Source organism: Haliotis rufescens, unplaced genomic scaffold, assembly GCF_023055435.1.
Source record: "Haliotis rufescens isolate VD_foot unplaced genomic scaffold, xgHalRufe1.0.p SCAF_33, whole genome shotgun sequence".
In the NCBI taxonomy this organism is placed as follows: domain Eukaryota; kingdom Metazoa; phylum Mollusca; class Gastropoda; order Lepetellida; family Haliotidae; genus Haliotis; species Haliotis rufescens.
The window spans coordinates 5,160,519-5,186,261 of NW_025964035.1; the positions used below are offsets into that span (position 1 = coordinate 5,160,519).

The window sequence follows — 25,743 nt, forward strand, 5'->3', positions numbered from 1 at the left end:
AGGTTTCTGGCATGCCAAAGGGATGCAACTCTGAGTACATTTTTCCAGTTTCATAAAAGCATCCGATCAGTGTGACGTAGGCATAAATATTATTTATTGTATTGTTTGTTGTTTAACGCTGCACTCAGCAATATTCCAGCTATATGACAGCGGTCTGTAAATAATCGAGTCGGGACCAGACAATCCAGTGACTGATATCATGAGCATCAACTAAGTCAGCAAGCCTGACCACCCAGTCCTGTTAGTCTCCTTTTACGACAAGCATAGTTACTTTTTACAGCAGGCATGGGTTACTGAAGACCTATTCTACCCTGGATCTTCACGGAGGCATAAACAACATGTTCTTCAACTGTCAATCCCATTGTCCACATACCCAGACCTAGTGCCGCTTGATGTTCATGTCGTATATCTACCCACCTATAACCTAGTGACCCTTCAATAATGACGCTGAGTATATATCCACCCTGTGATCTCCCATACATAAGATACAGAGTAGACTCTGCTGAACACTGAGCACATGGCAGCATCTAGAACAACTTCTTCTTTCTCTCTGCGGCTCTACGACTCATGACACAGGCACAGGCGAGGATCACTAGAACAAGGGAGACTACTCCTCCGGCAATTGTCAGGAAAGTGAAGCGATTGGGGCCTTCAATTTGATCCTGCAAAACGAAATATAAAGTTTAACACAAAACAACTGTTATGGACTGTATGACCAATTCAAAATACTTTAAAAAGCATAGTCTGGAATAGAAGTCGCAACTTTTAAACTGGTACCCAAAGCTTAAGAAAGCTGCTTTCTAATTCGTTGCAAATTAGGTGTGTCGGAGTCGGAGTGCGAGACTGTCGGATTAAAGGGGTCTAAATAGCACTGATTTAATCGGTTCCCATCAATAGTGTCGAATAAAGCCGATTGTCTGATTAACGAGTGTCTGATTAACGAGACATGACTGTATAGTGTAGAAACTTGTTTCAGTGTCTACATGTTCTGAGACAATTTGGGACCTTTTGATATGACTTGGTTATGAGATTTTTGTCCAATACCAAGGCTAAAAAATACAAGAATTGGTTCTCAGGCAATGGCTTTTGAAAATAAAGTGCAGACGGGGATTGTCTTTTTGGGGGGAATTGTTCAAACTAGTATGTAACCAAATAAAGAGTTGTGCAACTACATAAACAGTTGTGTACAATCAACCTGGGAAAGGCCGACATAAATGTTTTCCTTGATGAGTAAATAATGGAATACAGTATTTGACTACCCTTGGACTTGGAATATTTAAAGATTTTTTATATTAAAAAAAAATGGAAATAAAATCGAAATGTGTGGCAAACATTATAATGATGCGGGCGATGCCTGAGAACCAAGACTATATTTTTTTAGCCCAAATGTCAAGGATTCCAACCCCCACTCAGGATAAGGCACCTAATTGCCAGCACACAAAGTCAGCAACTTCGGAAGCTGAGTGACAGATCACTGACTTTGTGTGCTGGCGATTAGGTGCCTAACTCTGAAAGTGTGGGTTCGAATCCTGGATGGGCTCCACCCTAAAAAGTACTGGAATTTGTACTTTACAAGGAAAGTGTTATCCCAAATACAACATGTTACATTTGACATACTTTGAAGTGAGCTTTACAGACCTAGAAGCAGTCTGTAATTTCTGAGAATATATATTTTTGTTAACACAGGGAATTTAGACTATTCATATATCATGAATGATACTTACTTTCAAAGCCTTAGCAATATTTTCTGTAAGTTCATCACTGAAACAAAATAATGATTTCATTAGAAAAGAATTCATGATAATTACTGTTGTTTGTTATTTAACGCCACACTCAGCAATGTTCCAGCTACCGGTATATGATGGCAGTCTGTAAATAATCGACTCTGGACCAAACAATCCAGTGATTGACATCATGAGCATTGATCCACGCATTTGGGATACGATGACATGCATCAACCATGTCAGCGAGCCTGACCACCCGATCCCGTTAGTCGCCTCTTACGACAAGCATGAGTTGCCCAAGACCTATTCTAACCCAGATCATCACAAGTCGGGAATGTTTCAATGGCAATTTTGGAACTTTTACTGATGCTTGCTGCAGACTTGCTGCCAAATACCAGCCTACACGATGTGAATACTCACAAGCTTGAGGGGTCCACTGGGACTGACTCCGCCTTCATATTTTTGTACCATCCTTCCACGAAAGAAGTCAAAGATTTGGTGTCATATTTTTCTACTTCATAGCGGTACATTTTTCCTTGTTTATAACTGAAAGAAAACAAGATGACTCAATAAACAACACCTCAGGTCCTGAATATGTTCCTAACAAGAACTATAGGTGGTGACAATGAAAATACAGTCGACGAATATCAAATATATCAATGAGAGCCTAGGAGTATTTCCACTTTTATCAACGAGTGTTGATATATTTGATATCAAAAGACATGAGGGTGAGATTTTATTTATCATCCAAAATCATTCTTCTAACTTTTTCAGTTTGTAGACAGTAATAGGCAGTGTCTTAGTGTAAAAGTACTGCTAGTATCTTCAGTTGCAGAGCCATTAGTGATGTCATTTGATTGTGACGTCATGGTAACCAGTGATGTCACAATGGTCCGCAAAGCATTGTCATGCAATTTCATTGCAGCGATATTTACAAAGTAGATATCGCTTGATCTCACCCAAGCATATCTCCTGTGGGAGCCAGTTTTGGATGATAAACAAAGATCTGATATAGGACAACCTTTCATCAGACCAATCAGAATGTTGCTTATCAGATCAGGAAAAGAACAGACCGAATATGTTTTTAAATTATTCAACCTCAAAAAGGTCGTAACGGAGTATTCCGAACGACAGTTAAGGGCTGAAGGCTGATTCCGTCAAAATCATTGTCTATCTCTTGCTTAAATGGGATACACATTTCAAAGCGGAAGAGACTTTCCAGAGTCCGTGGGAAGTACTGCCTACAATATCAATTAGACATTCCACAATTTTCTTTTGTTTAGTTTTCAAATTTGGAATCATTACTTCTCAAAGTGTAGCCTGGAATGGAAGTCGCTAGTTTGAAAATGATGCTGTAAAGCTCCAGAAGCTGCTTTCTGATTGGCTTTTGTCATCTTCTTGTTACTGGCTGGCGACCAGTCATCGCCGAGGACTAGTTATCGCTATCTCCCTGTTATAGTGTGCACGTGATAACAACTCAGTTTACTTATACTCGTTTTCATTAGAAGAGAGAAATATTAATCTGACAATGATGAATAAAACGGGCCTCTTGTGAGGAAATATTCAAAACAACCCACCATAATCACCTTGTTCAAATACAACTTCAGAAAAGACACGTGGGCAGTTTTACGTGACTAATTTACGCGAAAATATAAATAAAAAAACAAGATCATGTGTTATCAGTTCTGTCATTGCTTTTTATCTGTCTATCATTTCTTCCCCAAAATACAATTCTGAAACGTATTTGAGCTATATTTCCAAAAATGCATAACCTGTATATATTGCAAAATCCATAGCACATAGTGTTAAGGATAAGTATACGTAGATCGAATTCTGGGAATTTAGTTTTTGTCAGTTTGCAGATGACAAATTGATAATAGCATTTCTTATTCATTCTGATGAATAAAAAAATTGAGGGCGATACCCTTGATAATAAAAATCTACTTTGTACACGGAATATGTCAGAAATAACATGAAAGAAATGGTGATTACTGGTCAGAGACCAGTAGTCATTTCATTGGTCAGTCAAAGTTCATGAAAGGTCGCTGACGTGATCTGTGATTTGACGTCCTCTGATCTATGTGAAGCGGTAGCGAGAACAAATGTCTGATCTTAATGAGATAGGAGTTGCAACTTCTTCTATTCTTTCAATGTCACGTTTCAGTACATATGTTGGTACTAGGGCTGGGACGAGTCCAAATTTACTACCTGGGTACCCACCCCCTACTACCTGACCCCACCCCCTACTACCTGACCCTACCCCCTACTACCCAACCCTACCCCTACTACCTGACCCTACCCCCTACTACCTGACCCTACCCCCGACTACCAGACCCTACCCCCTACTACCTGACCCTACCCCCTACTACCTGACCCTACCCCCTACTACCTGACCCTACCCCCTACTACCTGACCCCACCCCCTACTACCTGACCCCACCCCCTACTACCTGACCACACCCCCCACTACCTGACCCCACCCCCCACTACCTGACCCCACCCCCACTACCTGACCCCACCCCCTACTACCTGACCCTACCCCCCACTACTTGACCCTACCCCCGACTACCTGACCCTACCCCCGACTACCTGACCCTACCAAGGTACCCACTGCAGATCTCATTAGACTAGTACAAACTGTTCGATAAGGAATTGTTTGACCAGAGCCCTGGCAAAAAGTATTTAGATACACTATAAAACGATCAGGTCATGCATTACTGAAGTTGACTGAAGGTCTATCATTTTTCAAAAATATATACATCAGAAGGAATATGTAAATAGTCAGAAAGAAATGCAAACAATCGTGACCTGAAGTGTATTCACAGAGCTCTAGATAATTTTTGTCATCAAACAATAGTATCATGTGACTAACCACAGGTCAGGGTAGTCCTGTGGGTACCCTGGTCCTTCTCAGAACCCACCTGACCCGAGTACCCGATTCACCCGTCCCAGCCCTAGAACACAGTCGCGGCCCTAGTTGGTACCTTTATCAAGCAATGTCTTCATCACCTCAAGGAACCCAAAACACTGCCAAAAATGGACACTGATTCACCTGATCTCAAATAAGAACCTGACAATGTGGACATGAACTTCACTGTCTACAATGACAGGTAGTTACTTACAATATGACACTGGGACATTTCGTAACCTTCATCCTCTTCACCAAGCGGGGATTGGTTTCCATGGCAACCTTGGCTATATTCATTTTCCTCTTCATCCTGAAAATATTAAACTTGTGTCACAAGTAAAATCATAATCAATCTGAAAATGCAAATTTGAAGTCAGTGCCAAACACTTCTCAGTCGACTAGCCCAAACTTGCATTAAAGCATGACCTTAAGTAGAAAGTAGTCAAGTACATGGGACCGCCTACGTGGTCTAGTTGTGGAGCGTCCACCTGGGGGGCGGGAGGTTCGGGGTTCGATCTCCTGTCACATCATCCCAAAAGACGTTAAAAGATGGTACTCGTTGTTACCCTGCCTGGCGCTCGGCATTAAGGGGCTAAAACAAGTACTTGTCGGCTCAGAGCCAGTAGACGTGTCTGAGTGGGGTATCAATGTTAAACTGTAGCATGGAATCTCAGTAAGCTAGCATTATAAACCGGCATTAGTTTGCAGCCACATACACACACAAACACACACACACAAACATGTTGTTATACAAGTGCAATAATAAACGTGACATCACCTACCTGACTCCAAAACTTTCCATGGCGAACAGGATTTTTGAGCAGGAGTCTTTGTAACTGTAACATGAACCAGCCAGTATAGTCACAACAAGGCAGAAAGTGTGCAGGGCTCACTAATACTCCAACATATGTCAAACTTCAAAACATGAAAAAAGCAATATGTTAAATCCACTTATCGAAATCAAACTTTGCATGCACCTCTCCAATTGTTATAAAAAGTACACCCCTAATTGGAAAAGAATCCATGAAGTAGTTTTCAAATGATAGGTCGCACAAATGTTGAAGTAAAAAATTCTTACAAGTTCAAAACATGAAAACAATCATAGTTTCTCAGAAACTCCACATATCAAAATCAACCTTTGCACTGCACCTCTTCTATTAGTATGGAAACTGTTTAATAAATTTGAAAAGAATCTATGCAGTTTCAAGAATAGGTTGCACAAATGTATGTTAAACAATTCTAAGTAATTTTTTCTGAAATTCAAAATATTGCAATCAAACTTCGCACTGCACCTATATAATTAGTGAAGAAAGTGTTCACCTAGTTTATAAAGAATCTATGCAGTAGTTTTCAAGTTATATGTCGCACAAACAAATATTCTTGAGAGGACAGACTTGGTATAACTATTTACCCATGCCCTTTTAGGTTTGGGGTGTTATAAAAGAGGACTTGATGGACTGTGTCCAGTTGGTCAAGTATTTGTAGAAGGTTTGTTTGTTGTTTAACACCGCACTCAGCAATATCCCAGCCATGTGACAGAGGCAAGTAAATCACCTGGGCCAGACAAACCAGTGGTTGATGTCATGAGCACCGTCCCATGCCGTTGGAGTACCACGACATGTAGTACCTTCTACTACTATTTTGGTGGCAGAAAAACGTTTAAAGTCTTGTTCCTTGTTTAAGAGACAAATTTTTGTTATTTTTACTATTTTAAAACATCCAATGCTTCAAACATGCTGAAGGAGAAGCTGAAAATTTTATTTTTTATATTTTTTACAACACATATTTTAAAAAGAATTTACAACTCATATTTTATATATGTTTTACAAGACATATTTTTTTATTTTTCACAAGACATTTTTCACAACATATTTTTTTATTTTTCAAAACATTTTTTTTTCACGACATATTTTTCACAATACATATCATTTAATTTTTCACAACACACATTTTTTGTATATTTTTCACAACACATATTTTTTTAGATTTTCACAACACATACTTTTTTTGTTTATTTACACAAAACAGATTTTTTCAGGACAGCCAACATGACCAGTGAACAGTTTTGTATTCTGTTATAAACCAGAGGAAATATTTTTTCATCCCAAATCATTTTTAAAAAGGCTCCAGTACTCACTATGCAACCAGCCAGTCCCCGGTTGTGGCTCCAGTGGCTGCCTGGGTGAGATGCTCAAAGGAGTCGTCAGTCAGAGACTTTGTTGCTATGTCTGATGCTACATCCAGCCAGGCACCTATGTTCTCTGTGTCCACAGTCACACCTGGAAACAGACACAGCCACACTCAGGGTTACACCTTGACCAGCAAAACCTGGGGTCATGAGGACCCCCAATCGCATTAAAATCAGATCTTAGTTCTCGCTACTGCTAAACAAAGATCTGAGGACATCCCATTACGGGTCACGTCAGACCGACCTTGCACAAACTTTGACCGACCAATGGAATGACCAATCAGAAGGCACTTTCTCGTGCTTTACGGCACTAATTTCAAATTGGCGACTACACTTCGAAACATATTTTGACAAATTCTCGATTACAAATTTGAAATTTGAACGAAAGAACATTCTGGAATGGCTAATAGATGGTCTTGATTGTATGGATTCAGTCGTTAAACCCGTAACTATCGTTCGGAGTTAAAGTTTTCGAGGTTGCATGATTAGAAATCACATTCCGACTGTCACTTTCATAATCTGGTAAGCGATGCTCTGATTGGTCGGATGAAAGGTCGTTCTGACGTGACCCCTAATGGGATGTCTTCAGATCTTTGTTTAGTGGTAGCGAGAACTGAGGTCTGATTTTAATGAGATTGTGAGGACCCCTATTCTGTCTTACAGACCCTGATACAAGTATATATCAAATACACCCCATGCAAGTCTATAATGTTTGGCAAGTCTAGATCACTGCAGTATCTGAAAATGAAGAGAGTCACTGGCCTCCTTTTAATTATATCTTTATTAAGATAACTGAACAACTGTTTTTTTCTGTACGATATGTTCATTTCAGATACTAGATGTTAGTCTAGAGGACCCCCAATAATTAATTTCAAGTGTCCTTACAGAAAGTGTGAGGGGCCCTGTAAAGGTTTTGTTTTGTTTTGTTTGTTGTTTGGATGGTTGTTTAACACCGCACTCAGCAATATTCCAGCTATATGACGGCAGACTGTAAATGATGTCGCTTTTTACGGCAAGCATGGGTTCCTGAAAACCTTTTCTACTCCGGATCTTCGTGGGTTCCCTGTAAAGAAATGATATGGTGTAGTGTAGTGTACTGTACTGTAAGAAATAATAATTATTTTAATTACAGGAACTTTATATTTCTTGTCAAAAATTTGATACACTGAATATTACTGTGCGTCCCTCGGCAGAGCCCGAGATAAGCTGCGTATTTGTGTAAAATATGCATTAAATAAACAGAAATACGCAGACAAATAAAATCCCAGAGTATCAAATATGGAGAAAAACTATAAATACACTATTGAAATAAAATTAATGCGAATATTACAACTATTAGATAAAACAATTGCGTATATTACAAATGTTAGATAAAATGATTGTGTATCAGCCGATCATGAAATTCACTTACCAACAGTTACATTTGGAAAAAGCTTGTGCGCCAAACATATACCGATTGATGCCAATTTTAAAGCACATCGTGGCTCCTCAATGTACATGTTTTATTTTGAATAGTTGGTGTTTGGTGATTAAATTAGAATACCTCCTTTCACACTATGCTAAGTTTTGCAAATAAAAATGGCTTCCCGGAGAGGGAGCTGTAAGCAGACGCAGACGGATATACAACTATTCACATAGTTTTAAATGATTTAAGGGGATTGTTATGAAACAGGTTTTAAGTAAAAATACCCAAATGTCAAGAAACAAGTGGGTTAAAAATATTTGAATACCCTCTAAAAATTGTGGATATCCAATCAAAATTAAACCCCTGGGTAAAATACCCAAATAACCAAAAGCTTATCTAGAGCTCTGCTGGGGATACAAGTTTTTTCTGCATCCATTCTGGACTTATCTCATACTGGACACATATATATGCATCGTGTAAAACTCTGTACAATGTAGGGAGAGACATGAAAGGGTAAAACTCTGTACAATGTAGGGACAGACATGAAAGGGTAAAACTCTGTACAATGTAGGGACAGACATGAAAGGGTAAAACTCTGTACAATGTAGGGACAGACATGAAAGGGTAAAACTCTGTACAATGTAGGGAGAGACATGAAAGGGTAAAACTCTGTACAATGTAGGGACAGACATGACAGGGTAAAACTCTGTACAATGTAGGGACAGACATGACAGTGTAAAACTCTGTACAATGTAGGGACAGACATGAAAGGGTAAAACTCTGTACAATGTAGGGACAGACATGACAGTGTAAAACTCTGTACAATGTAGGGAGAGACATGAAAGTGTACAACTCTGTACAATGTAGGAACAGACATGAAAGGGTAAAACTCTGTACAATGTAGGGAGAGACATGAAAGGGTAAAACTCTGTACAATGTAGGGACAGACATGAAAGTGTACAACTCTGTACAATGTAGGGACAGACATGACAGTGTAAAACTCTGTACAATGTAGGGACAGACATGAAAGGGTAAAACTCTGTACAATGTAGGGACAGACATGAAAGATAAAACTCTGTACAATGTAGGGAGAGACATGAAAGGGTAAAACTCTGTACAATGTAGGGACAGACATGACAGTGTAAAACTCTGTACAATGTAGGGACAGACATGACAGTGTAAAACTCTGTATAATGTAGGGACAGACATGAAAGGGTAAAACTCTGTACAATGTAGGGAGAGACATGAAAGGGTAAAACTCTGTACAATGTAGGGACAGACATGAAAGGGTAAAACTCTGTACAATGTAGGGAGAGACATGAAAGGGTAAAACTCTGTACAATGTAGGGACAGACATGAAAGGGTAAAACTCTGTACAATGTAGGGACAGACATGAAAGGGTAAAACTCTGTACAATGTAGGGACAGACATGAAAGGGTAAAACTCTGTACAATGTAGGGAGAGACATGAAAGGGTAAAACTCTGTACAATGTAGGGACAGACATGAAAGGGTAAAACTCTGTACAATGTAGGGAGAGACATGAAAGGGTAAAACTCTGTACAATGAAGGAGCAGACATGAAAGGGTAAAACTCTGTACAATGTAGGGACAGACATGAAAGGGTAAAACTCTGTACAATGTAGGGACAGACATGAAAGGGTAAAACTCTGTACAATGTAGGGAGAGACATGAAAGGGTAAAACTCTGTACAATGTAGGGACAGACATGAAAGGGTAAAACTCTGTACAATGTAAGGACAGACATGACAGTGTAAAACTCTGTACAATGTAGGGAGAGACATGACAGTGTAAAACTCTGTACAATGTAGGGACAGACATGAAAGGGTAAAACTCTGTACAATGTAGGGACAGACATGAAAGGGTAAAACTCTGTACAATGTAGGGAGAGACATGAAAGGGTAAAACTCTGTACAATGTAGGGAGAGACATGACAGTGTAAAACTCTGTACAATGTAGGGACAGACATGAATGGTAAAACTGTACAATGTAGGGAGAGACATGACAGTGTAAAACTCTGTACAATGTAGGGAGAGACATGACAGTGTAAAACTCTGTACAATGTAGGGACAGACATGACAGGGTAAAACTCTGTACAATGTAGGGACAGACATGACAGTGTAAAACTCTGTACAATGTAGGGACAGACATGAAAGGGTAAAACTCTGTACAATGTAAGGACAGACATGACAGTGTAAAACTCTGTACAATGTAGGGAGAGACATGAAAGGGTAAAACTCTGTACAATGTAGGGAGAGACATGACAGGGTAAAACTCTGTACAATGTAGGGACAGACATGAATGGTAAAACTGTACAATGTAGGGAGAGACATGAAAGGGTAAAACTCTGTACAATGTAGGGACAGACATGACAGTGTAAAACTCTGTACAATGTAGGGACAGACATGAATGGTAAAACTGTACAATGTAGGGAGAGACATGAAAGGGTAAAACTCTGTACAATGTAGGGACAGACATGACAGTGTAAAACTCTGTACAATGTAGGGACAGACATGAAAGGGTAAAACTCTGTACAATGTAGGGACAGACATGAAAGGGTAAAACTCTGTACAATGTAGGGACAGACATGAAAGGGTAAAACTCTGTACAATGTAGGGACAGACATGAAAGTGTACAACTCTGTACAATGTAGGGACAGACATGAAAGGGTAAAACTCTGTACAATGTAGGGACAGACATGAAAGGGTAAAACTCTGTACAATGTAGGGACAGACATGACAGTGTAAAACTCTGTACAATGTAGGGACAGACATGAAAGGGTAAAACTCTGTACAATGTAGGGACAGACATGACAGTGTAAAACTTTGTACAATGTAGGGAGAGACATGACAGGGTAAAACTCTGTACAATGTAGGGACAGACATGACAGTGTAAAACTCTGTACAATGTAGGGAGAGACATGAAAGGGTAAAACTCTGTACAATGTAGGGAGAGACATGAAAGGGTAAAACTCTGTACAATGTAGGGACAGACATGAAAGGGTAAAACTCTGTACAATGTAGGGACAGACATGAAAGGGTAAAACTCTGTACAATGTAGGGACAGACATGAAAGGGTAAAACTCTGTACAATGTAGGGAGAGACATGAATGGTAAAACTCTGTACAATGTAGGGAGAGACATGAAAGGGTAAAACTCTGTACAATGTAGGGACAGACATGACAGGGTAAAACTCTGTACAATGTAGGGACAGACATGACAGTGTAAAACTCTGTACAATGTAGGGAGAGACATGAAAGTGTACAACTCTGTACAATGTAGGGACAGACATGACAGGGTAAAACTCTGTACAATGTAGGGACAGACATGACAGTGTAAAACTCTGTACAATGTAGGGAGAGACATGAAAGTGTAAAACTCTGTACAATGTAGGGACAGACATGACAGGGTAAAACTCTGTACAATGTAGGGACAGACATGACAGTGTAAAACTCTGTACAATGGAGGGAGAGACATGACAGTGTAAAACTCTGTACAATGTAGGGAGAGACATGAAAGTGTACAACTCTGTACAATGTAGGGAGAGACTTGAAAGGGTAAAACTCTGTACAATGTAGGGACAGACATGAAAGGGTAAAACTCTGTACAATGTAGGGACAGACATGAAAGGGTAAAACTCTGTACAATGTTGGGAGAGACATGAATGGTAAAACTCTGTACAATGTAGGGAGAGACATGAATGGTAAAACTCTGTACAATGTAGGGACAGACATGACAGTGTAAAACTCTGTACAATGTAGGGAGAGACATGAAAGGGTAAAACTCTGTACAATGTAGGGACAGACATGACAGGGTAAAACTCTGTACAATGTAGGGAGAGACATGAAAGGGTAAAACTCTGTACAATGTAGGGACAGACATGACAGTGTAAAACTCTGTACAATGAAGGAGCAGACATGAAAGGGTAAAACTCTGTACAATGTAGGGAGAGACATGACAGGGTAAAACTATGTACAATGTAGGGACAGACATGACAGTGTAAAACTCTGTACAATGTAGGGAGAGACATGAAAGGGTAAAACTCTGTACAATGTAGGGAGAGACATGAAAGGGTAAAACTCTGTACAATGTAGGGACAGACATGAAAGGGTAAAACTCTGTACAATGTAGGGACAGACATGAAAGGGTAAAACTCTGTACAATGTAGGGACAGACATGAAAGGGTAAAACTCTGTACAATGTAGGGAGAGACATGAATGGTAAAACTCTGTACAATGTAGGGAGAGACATGAAAGGGTAAAACTCTGTACAATGTAGGGACAGACATGACAGTGTAAAACTCTGTACAATGTAGGGAGAGACATGAAAGTGTACAACTCTGTACAATGTAGGGACAGACATGACAGTGTAAAACTCTGTACAATGTAGGGAGAGACATGAAAGTGTAAAACTCTGTACAATGTAGGGAGAGACATGACAGGGTAAAACTCTGTACAATGTAGGGACAGACATGACAGTGTAAAACTCTGTACAATGGAGGGAGAGACATGACAGTGTAAAACTCTGTACAATGTAGGGAGAGACATGAAAGTGTACAACTCTGTACAATGTAGGGAGAGACTTGAAAGGGTAAAACTCTGTACAATGTAGGGACAGACATGAAAGGGTAAAACTCTGTACAATGTAGGGACAGACATGAAAGGGTAAAACTCTGTACAATGTTGGGAGAGACATGAATGGTAAAACTCTGTACAATGTAGGGAGAGACATGAATGGTAAAACTCTGTACAATGTAGGGACAGACATGACAGTGTAAAACTCTGTACAATGTAGGGAGAGACATGAAAGGGTAAAACTCTGTACAATGTAGGGACAGACATGACAGGGTAAAACTCTGTACAATGTAGGGAGAGACATGAAAGGGTAAAACTCTGTACAATGTAGGGACAGACATGACAGTGTAAAACTCTGTACAATGTAGGGAGAGACATGAAAGGGTAAAACTCTGTACAATGTAGGGACAGACATGAAAGGGTAAAACTCTGTACAATGTAGGGAGAGACATGAAAGGGTAAAACTCTGTACAATGTAGGGAGAGACATGAAAGGGTAAAACTCTGTACAATGTAGGGAGAGACATGAAAGTGTACAACTCTGTACAATGTAGGGACAGACATGAAAGGGTAAAACTCTGTACAATGTAGGGACGGACATGAAAGGGTAAAACTCTGTACAATGTAGGGAGAGACATGAAAGGGTAAAACTCTGTACAATGTAGGGACAGACATGAAAGGGTAAAACTCTGTACAATGTAGGGACAGACATGAAAGGGTAAAACTCTGTACAATGTAGGGACAGACATGAAAGGGTAAAACTCTGTACAATGTAGGGACAGACATGAAAGGGTAAAACTCTGTACAATGTAGGGGCAGACATGAAAGGGTAAAACTCTGTACAATGTAGGGACAGACATGAAAGGGTAAAACTCTGTACAATGTAGGGACAGACATGAAAGGGTACAACAGTATACAAATAATAACTCTTGACGAGGTCATATGCGAAAACAAGGACCCGAGGTCCCAACCCTTGCAGTGATCTGTCAGGTTCCTTGTTTTCGCATATTGACCTCGTCAAGAGTAATTATTACTTTTGTTATACTGAAATTCACTGTATATTATATGAATCCTTTAAACCATCCTCTCTTTTCATTACAGAAACTAAGCTGCAAACCGTAAAATGTTAGTGTAACAAACGCCATCTTGTTTTCATACATCATGTGACAGGTTAAAACTGATCATGTGATGAGTCAATACTCGAGGTCAGTGTCAGTCACATGATTTGGGGGTTTACCTAACCGATATTTATACCAATGCCACTGCTGTTTGATGGTACATTGTACTGACCGTCATAGACGACCGGACTCCCTGTGCCGTGCCGGAACAGCACAAAGCCGGGACTGGTGAAGGCTCCGTACGTCGCAGCAAGGGCCACGTCCGATATCTGGATCTTCTTCAGCTCTGGAACACAGGAGAAAAATAAGGAATTTGATATCCATGATCATGATGATCGCATACAGCCAAAATTAAAATAAAAAAATAAATTTAAAATTAAAATTATTCAGCTCTGGAACACATCAACAAACATCCTTCATCCAGGTATGACCGCATCAAAAGATGCAAGCCGACCATCAACGTAAAGGCTTCCTCATCAGATCAGCGCACCATCACCACATCCGCTAGAAGCACATGGTATCACATGGTATCACATGTTATTGGTACAGTAACAACCCTGTGAAGATCCGGGTTAGTACAGGTCTTCAGCAACCCATGCTTGCCATAAAAGGCGACTTATGCTTGTCACTAAGAGGCGACTAACGGGATCGGGTGATCAGGCTTGCTGACTTGGTTGATGTATGTCATTGTATCCAAATTGCGTGGATCGATTCTCATGATGTCAATCACTGGATTGTCTGGTTCATACTCGATTATTTACAGACCGCTGTCATATAGCGGGAATATTGCTGAGTGCGGCATTAAACAACTAATAAACAAACAAACATTCTGTGTTAGTCCCTGAAAGTTACATTTCCTACAGTATTAGAGAAACATTTACCATATTCGAGGTAATAAGCGCCCAGGGCGCTCTCAAAATTAGAAATAGGGGGCTCTTATTAGAATATTATTTTGGTGAAAAAATAAGAGTTGATAGATCGTAAATTTTTAAGAATTGACTTTCACTGTGTGTGAGTTCATTGGAGTATGAACCTTCATAGAGTGAGGGCCAAACTGTATGAACGTCGGAGCTTGCGACGACGTTCATACAATGTTTGGCCCTCACTCTATGAAGGTTCATACTCCAATGAACTCACACACAGTGAAAGTCAATTCTTATAATTTTTTATCACAATTTCTTGCCTCAAAGGATGTAGGCCAAGATCTAAACACAATTTTATTTAGTACGTGTGACTTCATGTTTACACTGACAGCCATACAACAACCAGCTATATCGCAGAGTAAAATAGTTCCTCAAAAAGAGAGGTGACATGAGCGTATGGATGCACAACTTGCTCTTCAGAAACATCTTACGCTGCACATGTGTTCAAATCATATCCTCATTAGAGGACTCCGAGAAAGTTTTGTAAAGAACTACCTCAGTAAGTCAGTCACCAATGACAGCGCGTCGTAATACATTTACATCAAGTACAAGACGTCAAAATGGCCGACACGACAAACGTGACGGTAGAGATTTCCGAAGTTGTTAATGAACCTGTGGCGGTTACATGTGTTACTAATCATTGATCAACTGGCCGATCATTTAAAGGTGAATAAAGATGTGTCAAACAGACACTAAGGCAAATTCATAGATTGCTTGAGACGGTCAGTGTCAGCCTAGACACGAATAGAGTCGATACTACGATAGTTTAGATGTGCATTTCTTCGTTTTTTCATTAGGATAGGCCGTAGCGAGGATATTCGTGAACAATCATGCAGTCACGCTCTCTGACATTTCTCAATGTATACTGAAACACTGAGACCAAGAATAAAGGTTCTAAATGATCAGAAAGAACGCTTATGTATGTTTTTGTGCTAGGGAATTCCAAGGGGTTTCCCCAGGAATGTGGAAGTAGTCCGTCAGTGTTTTCGTCATTTCAAGAACACGGTCTCGTGAAAAACGTATGAACGTCAAATTGTGTCGTTCATACACTTATGAACATCAATTTCGCAGTCATGTGATCGACCTCTCGTCCAATGGAAAAGCCGTATATCGTGTAAACTTTAAATTAAAAAATTATTGTGGTTTATGCTGACAATCTGAAATGTTTATATACGACAGGTATATTTTTCCAGAATTTAATTGCCCGTAATTAAGGGTGACACATAACACACGAGTGCGTATTATATGCGAATAAATAAATCTTTTGTACATTGATCAATCGGAAGGGGTGCTAATTGGGATTGTTCATTAGCCAATACGTTAGCAAATATCGCCATAGGCACTTATTAGACTGGGGCGCTTATTACGTCAAATACGGTAACTAGGGTAACAGATGGTGATGAAACTATAATCTAGGATATATTCTTTGATAAGATTCCTGATAACTGCTGTGTCAGGTATAAATATTTGCATAAATGTTTATCGCATAAATAATCAGTCCTACAGTTTTCATGATGATTAGGGAAGTAATTTCAAAATAAAAGCTATTGATAAACGAACCACATATATTGATAAAATCTGCAACAGGCACGTCTCGCATAACACATTTTCCCGTATTCAATCGGCTTGAAATACCACATTCTCTCACTCTTTTGCATATGATTACTATATAATCCATTGAGGCTGATATGGAAGCTGTACACAGATGTTCTAACACTTTATAACAGAATCAATTAAATATACATATGGGATATGTGTACTTAACAAACCTCACTTTTGACAAATACCAAATTGAAGTCCAGTGACTTTGAACTATGACAAAAGTTCACCATAAAAAGAAAGAAGTAAAACAACCGAACACGGTAGGGCTGGGCTGGGTACCCATCCACCTATCACCCGACCCTACCAGGGTACCTGCTGTAGGTCTCAAGAGATAGGTACAAAATGTCTGATTGGGAACAGTTTGACTGTAGCCCTGGACAAAATGTATTTAGATACACATATAAAACAATCTGGTCATGCATACACTGAAGTTTTAACATATAAAAATCTGGGTGCATAGTGAGAAAGAAATGTTTGTTTGTTTGTTTGTTGTTTAACGCCGAACTCAGCAGTATTCCAGCTATATGACAGCGGTCTGCAAATAATCGAGTCTGGACCAGACAATCCTGTGATTGACATCATGAGCATCTATCCACAGAATTGGGATCAATGACCTGCATCAACTAAATCAGGTAGCCTGACCACCCGATCCCGTTAGTTGCCTTTTACGACAAACAAAGTCGCTTTTTACAGCAAGCATGGTTTGCTGAAGACCTATTCTACCCCGGATCTTCACGGGTCCAGAAAGAAATGCGAACATTAGTGACTTGTAGTGTAACCATATAGTTCAAGATCATTTTTTGTCATTAAACAATATATCACATGATCAACCACGTGTCCCGGGTAGTTCTGTGGGTATCCAGGTCCTTCTCAGTACCCACCCGATCCGAGTACCAGAGTTACCCTTTCCAGCCCGAGAACACGGTCACCCATCCACCTACTCTCTGCAACTTTGATTAACTTTGCCTGATTTGTGACCTGTGCAATAAACATAGGACCTTACATACAGGGGATAGTCCTGGAGAAATTGATGAAATAATTGGTCAATAATTCGACACACGATCAATCAACAGCCTTCACATTTACCAGTAATTACCAGTTTTTTACCGGTAAAATTAGGCTTGGACCGGTAATTCATGTGACTGCCAGTGTGGACCAGCAAATAAAGTAACTCATAAATCTTAGTTGTTGAACAAAACATCAGTGATATTCATAAAAGCAACAAAGTCTTCTTGTCTGTTACCCTCAGGGTTACCCTAGGTTAAATATCCATTTGTCTCAAAATATTAAAAAAAGAGAGAGAAATTTGTGACTGAAATTTGTGTGAATGATGCTTAGATCTAACTAAGTTACTTCAGAGATGACATCTTTGCACTGAACATGATGTTGAAAGAATTAAAACCAAATAATTTGCATATGTTTTTTATTTGTTGAAAGTTGGGACTGGCAACAATTAGGGGGGACTGGTGATTTTTAGTGTTGCCAGTGCACAAGGACTGGCAGTTTCAAAAGCCAGCAGGAACGCTGAATCAAGTGATCGAGTCTGACCATACAATCCATTATATTTTCCACTTACAACACACATAGGTTGCTGAGGACCTAGCATCCCAATGGGGCATGATTTAGTAATACTGTATTCAACATAATAAAGCCCTGCTCTAATAAGCACAGATGGCGATATTTGCTAATATATTGGCTAGTGAACAATCCCAATTAGCACCCTCCCGATGGATCAATGTACACAAGACTTATTTATTCATCATTTCATGTATAATACACACTCATGTGTTATATGCATCCTTAATAATGGGCACTAAAATCCTGGAAAATTATATCTGTCGTATATAAACATTTCAGGCTGTCTGCATAAACCATGAAATTGACGATCTTTCAACTCCGTTTTTCACCAAAATAATATTCTAATAAGAGCCCCTTTTTCTAATTTTGAGAGTGCCCTAGGCGCTTATTATGTCTAATACGGTAATTAGCTCTTGCAATGGCTTACAGATAGAACACACTAGCTGCTCTTGATATGGGTGCTCTGGATATGTCATGACCAGATACTGGTCTAGTGGTAGAGCGTCCGCCCGGAGTGCGGAATGTCCGGGGTTCGATCCCCGGCCGCGTCATACCAAAAGATGTTAAAAGATGGTACTTGTTGTTACCCTGTCTGGCGCTCGGCGTTAAGGGGCTAAAACAAGTACTGGTCGGCTCGGAGTCAGTATACTGTGTCTGAGTGGGGTATCCATGTTAAACTGCGGCATGGTATCTCAGTGTGCTAGCACTATAAATTGGCATCTGTCCGGACTAGTACAAGCAGCCACACACACACACACGTGCATGCACGTCGCTATATAAGTGCAATAATCTTGGACGCAACGTTAAACCCCATTTCAACAACTCAACTCATGACCAGATAAACGTCAGCCACCAGTGTCTAAGGATATGCTTCTGAACATGTGGTCACCAAAATTTGGCCTAAAAGTTAGGAATGTCATCGTACCATGGTTAAGATGGAAAATGAAAAGAGAGAAAATTCAATTTTAAATATTTAATGGCTCAGCCCAGTTCATGTTTAGCATCACCGTATTCGACTTAATAAGCGCCTAGGGAACTCTCAATATTAGAAATAGAGGGCCCTTATTAGAATATTATTTTGGTTGAAAAAATTGAGTTGAAAGATAAATTTCGTGATTTATGCTGATGGTCTGAACTCTTTATATACAACCCATAATTAAGGGTGCATATAACACACGAGTGCGTATTATACACGAATAAATAAGTCTTGTGTACATTGATTGATCGGGAGGGATGCTAATTGGGATTGTTCACTAGCCAATATATTAGCAAATATCGCCGTGGGCGCTTATTACGTCGAATACGGTAAGTTGATAAATTGAAGGTCTAGATAGGAATTTTCAAACTACTCCCATACAGAAAAATTAACTTTGTTATCAATCAATATATCGATATATATCTTAATACATTTTAGTCAAAATATCGATACAAAAGAACTAATAGTACAATTTCCTGGCTTGGGCCATCTTCCCGAGGCAAGAGAGTCCACTAGCCTTTTTATTAAAGTTTTATTTCCACCCTTGCCACATCAAGCCCACTTTCCTCTGAAAAATATGATTGGACTATCGCACACTTTGATAGCCCAATCAGAGAACTGGTACACCTTCGTATGAAAGTGAATTGCTGCTGCCTGTTTTTGTTGACATGAGAATGCCTTTTAAACCCAACAACGATTGCCTATATTTTTGTGTCAGGGATGAAATTGTGAATGTTTTCATAATCTGATCGACAAGGTCGTCGCCTATTGCAGGGATAAATCTACCCCCGCATCCCGCGTCTATGACGCATTAAATTCTGTCAGGACCCATATTTTTTTTATATGTTCGTCCTCCAGGACGCAAGGTTTTCATGAAACACAAATGTCCTTTTTTTGTGGAAAATCAATATCAACGTTTTTAACGAAGTTTTCTTTTGTCTAAATGCGTGCATAAACAAGATTTTGGTCAATCGATTTTCCATGGAAAGTCCAGGTCTAAAAATAACTTGATACGCATGTGCGACGTTTTTCTTTAAAACGCGATAGCTGATTGGTTGTCAATAAGCAAGTGACCAATCGTAAGCAAGCTTGTATATGACTTCGGTTTCTGTTGTTGATAATTTCTCTAGCAGTCGACATGCCGCCGAGAAAGGTAGCAAAGCTGTCACATTCTCAAAAAACTTTGTCATAGATGTTTGGTCAGAATGATACAATTGAGACAAGTGAGTTTGAAGCTTCCCTGGACAAATGGAAAACTGCAAAGGAAAGACGACTGTATGAACTGAAATCCTTCAAGTAACCTTTGATTGCTCTGCCATGTTAAACATTTCTGAGACCTTTGTAACGTCACATGTTGGTGTTTGAAAATAAAAACAGTTTTGAAATATTTGTGGCATATATTTTTATTTGGGACTCATTAAAGTTTCAAAGGGACTCATATATTTCAGATTGGACTCATAAACAAATAGTCAGTTCAGTGAGTCCCAGGACACAGGTAGTTAAATTTGTAGATTTACCACTGCTATTGTAGTCGCCATCTTTGTGAAGCTACACGTGATAAGAACAGCGATCTGATCGGATATCATGTTTTCATTACAAGGGGCACAAATCGTGACCTAAGCGAGGTGGCACCATGGTCGAGCCAAGAAAAGTGGCCTTGATGTGGCAAGGGTAGAAACTAGGCTTCGATATAGGCTAGTGGACACGCTTGCCTTGGGAAGATGTAGAAACTAGGCTTTGATATAGGCTAGTGGACACGCTTGCCTTGGGAAGATGTAGAAACTAGGCTCTGATATAGGCTAGTGGACACGCTTGCCTTGGGAAGATGTAGAAACTAGGCTTCGATATAGGCTAGTGGACACGCTTGCCTTGGGAAGATGTAGAAACTAGGCTTCGATATAGGCTAGTGGACACGCTTGCCTTGGGAAGATGTAGAAACTAGGCTTCGATATAGGCTAGTGGACACGCTTACCTTGGGAAGATGTAGAAACTAGGCTTTGATATAGGCTAGTGGACACGCTTGCCTTGGGAAGATGGCCCTGGGACAAAAAATGTTTTCCTTGTTTCTCTTTAATTAATGTAAACAATAAGTAATTCCACGGGTATTGGCATAACGGCAATGAATCAACTGTACAAAGAGTGACTGAGTAAATATCACAATGAAGCTTTCTACCTGACAACACATGAGTTTGATAATTGCAGCAAACATTCACGGTCATCATGCTGAGAAATTATATTCAAAACACGAATAACAGCACATTAACAGCTGTAGCAGCAGATGTTGCAGTCAATTACTCCAGTGTTTATCTAAACCACATCTAATTAAAACTGCAGGGTGATAGGACTTGGATAGACATACAGAAATCAATAACTAAACAATGCCTAAAATTCTCCACTATGAACAGATAAAACAAATTTCACATCTGACTTCTAAGAAGAGACCTACCAAGCGCAATATACTGATATAGGTTTTAAGAAGATGACTATAAGCCAGATATATTTAAATAGTTTTTAAGAAGGTGTTATAAGTCATGATATTGATATCACTGGCAGATCTAGACGAAAAGCCAGACATATTTATATAGGTTTTAAGAAGGTGATATCAGTCCTGATTATAAGCCAAATATATATATATTGGTTTGAAGAAGGTGATATAAATCGCGATATTGATATCAATGGCAGATCTATGCTTTAAGCCAGATATATTATATAGGTTTTAAGAAGGCGATGTCAGTCTTGATAATAAGCCAAATATATTTATATTGGTTTTAAGAAGGTGATATAAATCGCGATATTGATATCAATGGCAGATCTAGACTATAAGCCAGATATATTAACATAGGTTTTAAGAAGGTGATATCAATCATGATATTGATATCTATGGCAGATCTAGATAATAAGCCAGATATATTATATAGGTTTTAAGAAGGTGATATCAGTCATGGGTTTGATATCAATGGCAGATCTAGCCTATAAGCCAGATATATTAACATAGGTTTTAAGAAGGTGATATCAGTCATGGGTTTGATATCAATGGCAGATCTAGAGAATAAGCCAGATATATTTAGATAGGTTTTAAGAAGATGATATCAGTCATGATATTGATATCAATGGCAGATCTAGACTATAAGCCAGAGATATCATATAGGTTTTAAAAAGGTAATATACATCATGATATTGATATCTATGGCAGATCTAGACTTTATAAGCCAGAGATATCATATAGGTTTTAAGAAGAAGATATCAGTCATGGGTTTGATATCAATGGCAGATCTAGACTATAAGCCAGATATGTAGTTTACAAAGGCTTTAAGAAAATTATATGGAAGTAGCCTCAGATTTTTTGTGAAGAGGTATCGCATCAGAGTAAAAGACACATATTGTGTAAGAGACTGTCATTGTCTTTTCTGCCTTACCTCCCGGGAATAACTCAGGGGTCTCTAGCTGGCTCATCGTCAGTTTGGCCTCCTCACAAGTCACGCACCCAGGCTCATCTGAAACATCCAGATGTATGGGATATATGGGAGTTTTCTGGGTGTTCTCAGACACATGGGATATACGGGAGTTTTCTGGGTGTTCTCAGGCACATGGGATGTACGGGAGTTTTCTGGGTGTTCTCAGACACATGGGATATACGGGAGTTTTCTGGGTGTTCTCAGGCACATGGGATGTACGGGAGTTTTCTGGGTGTTCTCAGACACATGGGATATACGGCAGTTTTCTGGGTGTTCTCAGGCACATGGGATGTACGGGAGTTATCTGGGTGTTCTCAGACACATGGGATATACAGGAGTTATCTGGGTGTTCTCAGGCACATGGGATATAAGGGAGTTTTCTGGGTGTTCTCAGGCACATGGGATATACGGGAGTTTTCTGGGTGTTCTCAGACACATGGGATATACAGGAGTTATCTGGGTGTTCTGAGACACATGGGATATACAGGAGTTATCTTGGTGTTCTGAGACACATGGGATATACAGGAGTTATCTGGGTGTTCTCAGACACATGGGATATCTGGGTGTTCTCAGGCAATGGGATATACGGGAGTTATCTGGGTGTTCTCAGACACATGGGATATACAGGAATTATCTGGGTGTTCTCAGACACATGGGATATACAGGAGTTATCTGGGTGTTCTCAGACACATGGGGTATACGGGAGTTATCTGGGTTTTCTCAGACACATGGGATATACGGGAGTTATCTGGGTGTTCTCAGACACATGGGATATACGGGAGTTATCTTGGTGTTCTCAGACACATGGGATATATAGGGAGTTATCTGGGTGTTCTCAGACACATGGGATAGAAGGAAGTTATCTGGGTGTTTTCAGACACATGGGATGTCACAGAGTTATCTGGGTGTTCTCAGAAATGAGATATAAGTGAGTTTACCTAGGTGTTCTCAGACACATGGGATGTCATGGAGCTATCTGGGTGTTTTTAGACACATGGGATGTCACAGAGGTATCTGGGTGTTCTCAGAAATGGGATATAAAGGAGTTATCTAGGTGTTCTCAGAAATAGGATGTCACAGAGCTATCTGGGTGTTCTCAGACACATGGGATGTCACGGAGCTATCTGGGTGTTTTAGACACATGGGATGTCCAAGAGTTATCTCGGTGTTCTCAGACATGGGATGTAAGGGAGTTATATGGGTGTTTTCAGCCACATTGGATGTCACGGAGCTATCAGGGTGTTCTCAGACACATGGGATATACAGGAGTTATCTGGGTGTTCTCAGACACATGGGATATAGGGAAGTTATCTGGGTGTTCTCAGACACATGGGATATACAGGAGTTATCTGGATGTTCTCAGACATCGGATATAGGGAAGTTATCTGGGTGTTCTCAGGCACATGAGATAAAAGGGAGTTATCTGGGTGTTCTCAGACACATGAGATAAAAGGGAGTTATCTGGGTGTTCTCAGACACATGGGATAAAAGGGAGTTATCTGGGTGTTCTCAGACACATGAGATAAAAGGGAGTTATCTGGGTGTTCTCAGACACATGGGATAAAAGGGAGTTATCTAGGTGTTCACAGACATGGGTCATATGGGAGTTATTGTTAAATGGGTGTTCTCAGACACATAACAGAGTAAGGGAGTTATCAAGGCATTGTCCATTTTGTCAGGCATATAGGATATTTAAGGGAGTGGTCATATTCCTTTTCAAAATACAGCCGACACTTAGCAGTGAATAACATGACACAGTCACCCGTTGGGATTCGAGTTAAGAACATAGGTCCTCTGCAACCTATGCATGTCGTAAGAGGTGATTGCGTGGTCATGCTGACTTGGCTGACTGCATGTCATTATTGTGACCAACTTGCATGGATCAAAGCTCATATCAGTCACTGAATTGTCTGGTCCAGACTTGATAATCATTAAGAGACTGCCACATATGTGGAATATTGCTGAGTGAGGCATAAAACATCAAACAAACAAGCATTGTTAGTCATGTCGATAGTCATTTCCACGAATAAAGTCTCGCTGAGTGTCAAATCAATACAAGCCATTATAAACAGCAGGCTACATGCTCGTATAGGGCGTCGATTTGTACACGTGGGACTTGGGAGAAATTGAACAAAAACTCTTCTACTAAAATACTCACAAAATAGAACCAGCAAGTACGGGTTGTTTCTGGCAAACGTTACAAAATTGTCTTTCGTCGCTTCTTCTACGGATGGTGGTTGTACCGGTTCTTCTGTGAATACCGGCACAATCAGTTGCAAATTCAGAAGCAATGTCCAAATCAGACAAAAATTCCTCACACGTGCTATGACCATTTTCAACACTTAGATGAAATGAAACTGTTAACACTAATTAAAACACTTGGCGAAGATAATACAAGATGCGTCTCTTCGATGTTCAGTTCCCTCTGTCGACTTTAGCAGACGATGCCACCGAAAGCTACAACGTGTTATGTTGTTGTAAATGATCGGAATCGTATAAATTGTGGAATTCGAAGTGGAAAGGGATTTTTCCGCGAGCTTTATTCACATACATGGCGATATGGTCTCAAACTAAAAATACTTTGCAAATTGACGGTGTGGTTTGAAAAAAAAATAACAACAAATTCAGATGTTTTTTGTCTGACAATGGCTGACAATTCTGGCTATAAATTTGTCGGTCCACTATCTGTTAGATTTTATTTCACCATTTTCTCCATTAATCCTTTTTTCTTATTTGTAATGAATAATATTACTTGCTTGAACTAGTGATATATGTGTTAACAAAGCTTGTTCGGTATACATAGTCTGTTCCTCCTCAAAGAAAATTGTATGTTTAAAAAAAAAAAATATTACGAGCGAAAACCCCAACATAAACACATGTGTAAATTCTAACTATACCGTCAACCACATGCCAAAGAGAGAAAATACAAACCGTTGATACTGTGTTTAGTGCCACTCAACAAGGAGATCGCATTAGTCCGTGACGTCAATCAAGTTTTAATGACTGACGTGATGAGAATTATTTTACGAGCGCTTCTAACGGTGAACTTTGGATGTTGATGACTCGATGTTATGTTTGTTTGTTGTTTAACCCCGTACTCAGCAATATTCCAGCTATATGACGGCGGCTGTAAATAATCGAGTCTGGACCAGACAATCCAGTGATTGACATCATGAGCATCGATCCACGGAATTGGGATACGATGACAAGCATCAATCAAATCAGTGAGCCTGACCACCCGATCCAGTTAGTCGCCTCTTATGACAAGCATAGTCACC

At 39.7% G+C, this 25,743-nt stretch overlaps 1 protein-coding gene across 1 annotated transcript; it reads right to left on the reverse strand.

The window, feature by feature from the left end:
* Positions 1-217: 217 nt before the first annotated feature.
* On the reverse strand, positions 218-24,942 carry LOC124150304 (thioredoxin domain-containing protein-like). The gene is made up of 9 exons (XM_046522282.2): positions 24,624-24,942; positions 22,427-22,504; positions 14,104-14,217; positions 6,769-6,910; positions 5,414-5,467; positions 4,846-4,941; positions 2,145-2,270; positions 1,725-1,761; positions 218-662 (listed from the first exon to the last, which is right to left on the reverse strand). Exons 1-9 carry the CDS (start codon positions 24,796-24,798, stop codon positions 528-530), a joined length of 957 nt encoding a protein of 318 aa, XP_046378238.2. The 5' UTR covers positions 24,799-24,942; the 3' UTR covers positions 218-527.
* Between the last annotated feature and the right edge of the window lie 801 nt (positions 24,943-25,743).